Source organism: Hypomesus transpacificus, chromosome 14 (genome assembly GCF_021917145.1).
Source record: "Hypomesus transpacificus isolate Combined female chromosome 14, fHypTra1, whole genome shotgun sequence".
In the NCBI taxonomy this organism is placed as follows: Eukaryota; Metazoa; Chordata; class Actinopteri; order Osmeriformes; family Osmeridae; genus Hypomesus; species Hypomesus transpacificus.
The window spans coordinates 15,376,828-15,386,148 of NC_061073.1; the positions used below are offsets into that span (position 1 = coordinate 15,376,828).

Genomic DNA, 9,321 nt, shown 5'->3' on the forward strand with positions numbered 1-9,321 from the left:
TTTATCAATGCTGTTAGTTACGTAAGCATCTTTATACCATGGTCGGGCATAGTATTATGACTAGCATTACGTTAGCTTAAGATCACAACAGCTTGGCAACAACAGCTCAGCTGCAGACCCTTGACCCACAAGCAAGACACGTGTTGATTGTTTTGGTTATTTTGCTTTCCTTCATTTGCAGGATATAAATATGTTTTTGGTTATCCTCAACAAAAACCAAACTTCCAATACCAAAGGTTTTCAACAGCAAAGATGGACCCAACCATAAACAGTTAGCTTACTGTGAAAAAAAACAAAATGATAACTGTACTGTCTATTTGGCATTTGCACCTTTGGTTAGGCCACCTTTCAGAAAAATTAGGCATGAAAGGTCAGGTAATGGAACTTAGTAGAAGTGTGATTGTAAAGATGACAGACATAGACTTTATGTACAACTATTATTCTGTGTAACCACTAAAAGGGGTCTCAGAAAAGGTGGACCAGGTGTTCCAGGTCCTGGGGTTCCAGGACCAGGTGTTCCAGGACCAGGTGTTCCAGGTCCTGGGGTTCCAGGACCAGGTGTTCCAGGACCAGGTGTTCCAGGACCAGGTGTTCCAGGTCCTGGGGTTCCAGGACCAGGTGTTCCAGGACCAGGTGTTCCAGGACCAGGTGTTCCAGGTCCTGGGGTTCCAGGACCAGGTGTTCCAGGACCAGGTGTTCCAGGTCCTGGGGTTCCAGGACCAGGTGTTCCAGCCTCCCCACCCACAAGACTGGATGGAGGTTTCTGATTATTGCCAACACTGTGTGCTGATACAAATGAGAAAGACACTGATTGGTTATTTTTTCCTTCCACACCAGCAACCAAATGTCATCATTACATAGTGAGCCAAAGAGGAAACATGAGGTCAATGGACGTCATCAAAGTTAGCTACAGTAGAGGTAAAATAGAGGCTTCTTATAGCTTAGAAAACGCTACTGTTAATCATGGCATTGTCCTAGAATTGATTGTACTCTTTAGCAAATATGATATTTGCCTCCAACAGCATGTAAACAGTTGTATTGACAATAGTAAGAAGCAGCATGAATCTGGTGCAAAGGCCAGATGACCTGTAATTACCCTGCCGTCAATAAACACAATCAATAAAGTGGTGGATGTCATTAGCCAACGGATAAAGACCACCACTGCAGAGGAAGTTGGGCCGGCAGGTATGTTTTCTGTCCAAGTCCAGTAGACACAACCCAAGAAGTCAGCTTAAAGGAGCAGTGTTCAGCACACTAAGATATGTCACAAATTGTGATTCATGAAAGATGGATTGCTATAGTGGACTGTGAATCAACCACAGGGTGTACACCGTACTGAAGCTCAATATAGACATTGGCTAATGCTGGGGGGGGACACCACAGGAAAATCTGGGCCGATTTCACCCTTTCCAACAATCCTAGGTAATATCCCGATTATCTCGATGGTTCCACAGATTACTTTATCAGATTTTCCCCTGTACAGCAGTACATTTATATGTGTATTATTGTTCAAGGGTTTTACATCTTCATCATTATATAGTGCGTGCACCTTCACACTGATTTTGAAATGTTCTAGAAAAATAAACTGACAATATTTTAAAGAGTTGTAGGCTAATACCGGAACGTAAATTGCGAAATAATAGGCCTTACATCTGTCCCATGAAATGATGGTGTGATGTGAGTGCATAGTCTAAAAAGTGGCTCATGGAAATGGTCTTCACCTGTTGTACCCTTCCTTAACCACGCGATTTATTGCATCACAAGCAAAGGGCAATGTCTCTATCAATAACAGTCCGTTAATATTTGATTGGGACCCTTTTTAACACGCATATGTTCAAGGGGTACCCCTTAAGCATATTGTTCTCCCTTCAAAACGACATTATGTCATTTAACGTTTATTCAGTAACAATCCGGGGCTCGATTATGCCACCATTTTGGTACTGGTGATGTTTTCTGATTGGCATTAAACTCTGTTTAACTTGAGATAAATAAGTATACCTGCGCCTCATCTGTTATTGTACAAAGCGGGACCAGTTCCCTTACTTCTCAGTGTGAGAAATTGTAAACATGCGTGAGAAATACAAATTGTTGCGTGAGAGCGTGACAAATCAAATGGCTGAAAGGCGTGAGTCTTACGGGCCTGTTTACGTTCTTAACTTTCATGCAGATATTAGATATTAGCTGTCAATCACTCTTTGGCGCAAATTAGGACCCACTTCTTCGGGTGGGTGCTCTTATCTTTTGCCATTTTTAAAATTTGGAAGCACCAGTGCTACTGTGCCGTTTGTCACCTAACAGGACTCAGTTATAGGTGTGTTCGACTTCATGCAGCACCAGCGGCGCCGACAGCCGGCTGAAGCCGGCCGCCTTGAAGCTGAGAATGCCATTGGCTGCTTCAAGTCAGCCAGGCTGCAGGCAAATTGTGTTCAACAACGAATGGATCTTATTCATGCGGGAACATCTCTTTAATGTAGGCCTAATCCAAAATGGTCTAAGCGAGTACATGCGCATAGGTGCCATCTAGTGAACGTAAACAATATCACGCATGACATCACATGACAGCTACCGAGTAAAAAAGTTTATTTAGAGCACTGAAATTAGCAAACAAGACTTGTGATGTGGTGCATTATACCATTGTAAATGTCAATGCAGAATCATCTGAAAAGTAAATAAATAATGTGGTGTTTACTTCAAGTCATACATGCATTTCTGAGGAGGCATTTCGGCAGGAAGAAATGGCAATAATGAGCCAACAGCAAAAGGAATCAGTCCAAATAGTTTTATTCTTGTCGGAACAAAGATTAATATGGGAGTAGTGTTAAGTTTCATTAAAAGATCAGCTCCCTTTTTACAGACAGAACGAATCACAAAAAACAGCTTGGATCACCAAAACAAGCTTAGAGACAACAACAAAAACCACCCCACAATTAGACCAACAAGTTAGGCGAAGCATAGACAGACTCACAGAGGGAATTCCACGTTTTCTGCTAAATAACATGCTGTGGATTATGTTATTGGTTGCAATTTGACCACTATTCAAAAGCAACACCCTGTCAATATTGGGACAAAATACAGCACATTTATTTACATAAGAATGGCAACTGCATTAAGTGAATGACAAAATTCACTTTTTGGTGACCAACTCAAGTCTGTCAGACGGTTATTTCTTCATCATTTATGTAGATAAGCATCAAGCCACAGGCACCCAGACTTCTTCAGTGATCTGGGAGGGGCAGAAGGTTACTTCTGTTTTATTCGAGTCCAAGGGACACACAGGCATTGTGCATGTATTGTTAAAGCATACTGCATCTACAGTAATATGTATTGTTTGTTATAAGTAAAACTGTTACCTCACAACATCTGCAAAACCTTGTCCCAATGTCTTCACCTCGTAGGAAAGGCCATGTTTCTTACACAAAGCACGCACCATTGGAGCAATCCGATGGAAGTTGTGACGTGGCATGGTGGGGAAAAGGCTGAGAGAGAAAGACAAAGTGACACCACACATGACATCCAAAATGTGTACCCCATTCACACTATAGTGTCTAAATATAACTACAGTATAAGATACCCTGACAAACAAAACAAAACTGGGTTAAAGATTATTTATCTGACATAATTGATGTACATATGACCTAGGGCACCATGTTTGTTCCACATGACAAGTTGTATCATAATAAGGTTAATTTTAAGCAAAGTCGATATTGGTGTGGAAATGTGTCCAAAATGTCACTTACTGGTGTTCAACCTGAAAGTTAAGGTGCCCACTGAACCAGTCATTGAAGAATGACTGCTCAATATTGCAGGTGGAATTCAACTACACCAGAAAGAGAAATGCACACATTATGTACATGCACCATTATGTACCTAGACTGACAGATGTGGGGTTCACTGACAATGGTACCTGCATGGTCAGCCAGTCTTGGTGGTTGTCATATTCAATGTCCTTTGGAATGTGGCTCATCTGTGTCACCCATACAAACCAGTGGCTCTCCAGAAACCTGCATACATCAAGCATGTGGCCATCACTGCATCACAATTATTTCTTATATGAAAGGTTTTGTATTAGATATTCTTTGAGGAACATCTCAGATTATTCTTTACCTGACAACGCTTAATAGAAGGACTGAACCAAGAAAACCAAAGAAGGGAACATAGCATAGGAAGTAGCGAATTTGAAAGGTTATCCACCAGGCTATGTCCTTGATAGAAGAGCAGGAGAGACATACATTTTTTATAGAAAATCAGTTATTAACTATGATAAAATGATGATCCCAGCAGTTGACATTAAATCTCACCTCCCAGAGACGATGCGAAAACATGGTTTTTAGAATCTGAATGTGGAAAAACACTGGAATAAGCAGAGGGGGGCCAACTAAGAGAAAGAGAAAACAATTGAATGTTGATATTTTAAAATTGATCATCTTTGACACTAAAATATATATAATCATACAGCATCAACATAAGAAGGTTACCCAAAAAGAAGTATTTGTGTTGGTGGTTGTAAGGCAAATACTTGAGCTTCTTTATTCCATACTAAAGTGGAAGGAGAATCAGATGGTCACATTTTCTACTGCCCAAGTATTATGGGATACATTTTATCCTATTTATTAAATCTATGACATCACTCATACTTGCCTCCACTGGCTGTGTGTCTCCTAATACAAACATGTGGAGCATGTTGATGTCAGGGTCCTTACGGATCACATTGGGCTTGGCATGATGCTGGAAGTGACGATGGTTCCACCAGCAGGCAGAAGCTCCCTTTGAACACAAATGTTTTGTTCACTAGATTTTCTCTGCTAGAGAACCCAATGCTAATGGATAATGGTGAATAATAAATTATAAAAATATTTATGCATGACATTAATAAAATAGAAGAACTTTGTTATTGTTCAATACCTTTAAGTGACCAATAGTAAATTTTTGAAGTAAATGATTCCATCTGGATTTCTTGAAGACAGACAGGTGGGCAAAATCATGCTGCAACCATCCGGCTTGGGACTGAAAATACAAGAAATCCATTATTGTCCAAGGCCATTAGGTGACCAATGGTAAATTTGTGAAGTAAATTAGTCCATCTGGGCTTCTTGAAGACAGACAGATGGGCAAAATCATGCTGCAACCATCCATCTTGGGACTGAAAATAATCAATTAACAGTATGGCTTGTGGTTATCTATGGCACTGACTATAATAGAGACATATTACCTGGGATGTGGCCAGAATGACACAGCAAAGCAGTGTTGAAGTCCAGTTGGTTTCGCAGGTCCACAGAAGCAGCAAAGCCAGGACTTCCAGTAACAGAATGTGCCCCAGATGAAGGCAGAAAAAAAGAGGCTTGGCTTGAAACAGCCCTTCTTTTTCTGCATGGTCACGCAAATTACGGAAGTCCTGAACAATATTTTCCTGCATAGAATAAAAGAAAGAAAAAAGTGTTTGAGTGAGGATCAAGGAAACAAGATTGGGGTTAAGAAGTGGGCAAGGAGGGAGAGAAACAGATGACAGAAAGAGAGAATTATAGATATAAATCATGGGCAATTTCACAGGTTTAATAAAGTACAGAATCTACAGTATTTCATTGACTCACACTCTTGTCGTGATCATGACAAGGTTCAGATGCTGCCAGTTCACCAACCAACAAGGGCTTCAGAAATTTTCTCACAAAGGTTGGATCAGGATGAAAAGCTGTGAATGCTTCCTAGAGAACAGGGATATATTAAAACACAGGATAATCCGGTTTAAAATACTATAGCTTTGACATCTAAACAGATTTGCAGACTAAAAAGACTGATCTTTACATAGGGTGCAAACAGGACAAGAGTTTTATGGAAGATTAGTTTTTTAACCTCATATGCCAACAACTATGTCAGGTCACAACATAAAGCATGAAAACATTACAAATATCAAGAAGGAGTCAGATGGCTAAACGGTTAGGGAATCGGACTAGTAATCTGAAGGTTGCCAGATCGATTCCCGGCCGTGGCAAATTACGTTGTGTCCTTGGGCAAGGCACTTCACCCTACTTGCCTGGGGGGGGGGGGGGGAATGTCCCTGTACTTACTGTAAATCGCTCTGGATAAGAGCGTCTGCTAAATGACTAAATGTAATCAAGAAGCATATTTACTGTGGCATCCTCCCCAGCATAGTGACTGATGACTCTTATTCCGCCAGGATGCCTCTTGGTCCAGTTGGTGATGTTGTACACTTTCCTGTCAATGACGAGCCACTGATCATTCTTGTTCGCATGCCTCTGTATCTCCTCCCACGTGAAGACATTACCACCTCCTTGCTTGCCATTGTTTGTGAGGTCTGGGTCTTTCAAATGTTTCCCGAGACCCATCCTTACTGGTATTGGATCAGGTCTGAGGTAACGTGCACTCTTAAGACCAGTCCTCAGCAGGGCGCAGTCAAGATATTTCAAATGCAGCTGCACGTCTCACCTATATCAGACGAAATGGCGTGATGTGAGTACAGAGTCTGAGATTTTTCACGGACATTTATGGTCCTCACAGTCTGTTGTACTTTATCCGACTTCTTGCAACACAAACAAAGGGCAAGGTAGGCCTATTCATCAATTAATGAGACGCGACATTTTTTATGGCATCTTTTTAACTAAATACTTTTTTATTTTAAAAAGGCCCAATGGTAAAATAGAGCCGACAGAACAATTAGCTTTAAGCTATCCGTTATATAGATGAATAATCAAGCCTACATTCGTGTTCTAAAAGAAAAAATGCCAATACTGTACCATTTCAACAAATACAGATGCTGTAATTTGGGCTATACATGCAAAACATTATTACCACCTCTCACAACGCCTTTGAATCTAAATCCACACAAATATACAAGAAATAAGCAAAAAGATTTACCTCGCTATTCTTGGAGAACGGTCTCTCACTAACATTTCAGCATTAGTGTGTCATTGCGTGCACCATGCACGGACAGTTCACCCAAATTCCAAGCGGATCATTCGAGGGTCCCTGGTCCAATCCGCGTATTTCCAACACAGCTGGCACTTGCAATTGGCTTATTAAAAACCTTCCGAATTTATACAGTTGATGCACACGTGCACGCGGATGGGCTGTTCTAAAACGTTAGCCAACTATTGCATATGGCAAGCCGTTTTCAACTTTAATGAATCTTTAATCCTCAAAATGTTGCCTACTTGTACCCTAACACTGTTTTTAATACTAGTTTATATTTTTTGTTATAAGTAACTCTTAGAATAGTAACTTGGACTGGTTGGATTAGTAAGAAATGTGAATTAGATACTAGTAGACCTACCTATTTTTGTAACAACAATTATAGGACTTTATTCCAATAGAGTGAGTGAGTGAGTGAGTGAGTGAGTGAGTGAGTGAGTGAGTGAAGAGCAGTAAGGTATGGTAGGCAACAGACAGGCAGGCAGGCCAACACGTAGACAGGTGCATTGGCAGGTAGGCTGAACAGGTGTGGTCCTAGACAAAGGGAAAACAGATAACTCTAGTGGACATCTGTAAACACCAGTCAGCTATAACATCATGACCACTAACAGGTGAAATGAATAACACTGATTATATTGTTATCATGGCGCTTGTCAGTCATTGAAGCATAAAAGTGAAAATGTTGTCCTCAAAGTTGATGTGTTTAAAAAACTGGAAAGTGGGCAAGCGTAAGGATATGAGCAAATTTGACCAGGGTTAAAATATAAACTAAAATATGAACATGAAAATCAATGTAGGCTTATATAAAGCTATAAAAGGATAGATTTGCCAACAACTAATACAATGAACAGAAACCATACCTGCAAACTCTGAAGAGCTGAAAAAGGTGACATTTTATGCAGCCCAGAAAACGGCTATTTTTACTGAAAAGTGACACGTTCGCAGGTATGAGAAACACAGTGTAAACAGCTGATACAGTTCAGATGATATACCAAAGATTAAAGTTTCACAGTGTCAGTGTCACTTTACTGTGTAGAGTGTTAGAGTGACTGGGAAAGTGTTATGGCAATAGTGGAGGTGAAGTACTGTTGCACTGGTGTGGGGTGATTTATCTATTAACCCTGTAGCCCACAGGAGCACAATCACAGCAGTTGCTTTCAGCAGTCCTTAGAATGTTGTCCTGTACAAGTTTTTTTTTAAAGATCACTTTTACATAGTCAATGGGTCCTATTGTTTTTCCTCAAAATGCTTTTGGATGATGTATCTCAGGCCATCTGGTAATGAACTTACACAACCTGCAAACCTTCCTTCAAGCTCGTCTCTTTGTTTTATTGGACTGGATTTGTCCAAATTTAAGTTAGTAAAATGCCTATTGATTTTTATTTCAATGTCTAGGACATGTGGATATAGTTATTGTGAAATACTTCAACCAAATATAGTTTTGAGCTTAGGTTTATTTTGCAATTCAGTCTGGTGAGGGTGTTAGTCATATAGCATGTTTACCTTACACATTCAAAAATTATATTACTGTAAGTATTTTGGGTTGCAGTCTTTGAAACATTATCTGCAGAAGTATTTGAAACTGTATCTGTATTTTATCAGTAGTATTGTTTAATGTTATACAGTTAACTGATCCTAAGCTTTTTTTCTGGACTTGTTTGTTTGCTCAAATAGCTACGTGTTGCAGAAACAGGTTTTAAATGTTCTTGAATGTTTTGCAAGATACTTGTTGCATTGTCCAGGGATCAAATCAAATGAATCAAATGATATTATTGTCCCTCAACCATATGCACAAATGCAAGAGTGCGTGAAAGTATTGGGTGCAGTTCCAGGTGACATGGCAGTATAACAATAACCCAAAATTGTTATTTACACATAACACCATTGTTACACAACTGTTACACAACACAATGTACAATGTATACAATGCACAGAATACAATACATTTACATTTAGTCATTTAGCAGACGCTCTAATCCAGAGCGATTTACAGTAAGTACAGGGACATTCCCCCCGAGGCAAGTAGGGTGAAGTGCCTTGCCCAAGGTCACAACGTCATTTGACACGGCGGGGAATCGATCCGGCAACCCTCTGATTTCTAGCCCGACTCCCTCACCGCTCAGCCATCTGACTCAATAAAATACACTACACCTCTCCTCCACCCCCCATAAACAGTGGAGATCATTATAAAGTACCATGGTGACATTCAGCTGAGCTGTAGCCTTATAGTCAGTTGCCACAATGTTATGTGTGTGTGTGTGTGTGAGATCCACAGACAATGGAGAGAGAGGTGTGTCTGTCTGGTGGATGACAACGGATTTGAACACTGATATTCACCCTGGACACACCCCATCACATGGTCCCCCAACCAATCAGTGGCTTCCTGTCCTTTTTAAC

General features: G+C 40.4%; 1 protein-coding gene across 2 annotated transcripts; it reads right to left on the minus strand.

The window, feature by feature from the left end:
• Positions 1 to 2,764: 2,764 nt before the first annotated feature.
• On the minus strand, positions 2,765 to 7,017 carry fads2 (fatty acid desaturase 2). Of its 2 annotated transcripts, XM_047034831.1 has the most exons (14): positions 6,871 to 7,005; positions 6,126 to 6,441; positions 5,589 to 5,699; positions 5,386 to 5,407; positions 5,210 to 5,313; positions 4,903 to 5,004; positions 4,639 to 4,764; positions 4,476 to 4,536; positions 4,299 to 4,375; positions 4,105 to 4,202; positions 3,905 to 4,001; positions 3,738 to 3,817; positions 3,351 to 3,476; positions 2,765 to 3,223 (listed from the first exon to the last, which is right to left on the minus strand). In XM_047034831.1, the coding sequence occupies exons 2-14, from the start codon at positions 6,339 to 6,341 to the stop codon at positions 3,172 to 3,174; spliced, it is 1,272 nt and encodes a 423-aa protein (XP_046890787.1). In that variant the 5' UTR covers positions 6,342 to 6,441; positions 6,871 to 7,005; the 3' UTR covers positions 2,765 to 3,171. The 2 variants fall into 2 exon arrangements, with proteins under 2 accessions (XP_046890787.1, XP_046890786.1); XM_047034830.1 differs by having other exon boundaries at positions 5,210 to 5,407; positions 6,871 to 7,017.
• Positions 7,018 to 9,321: the final 2,304 nt, after the last annotated feature.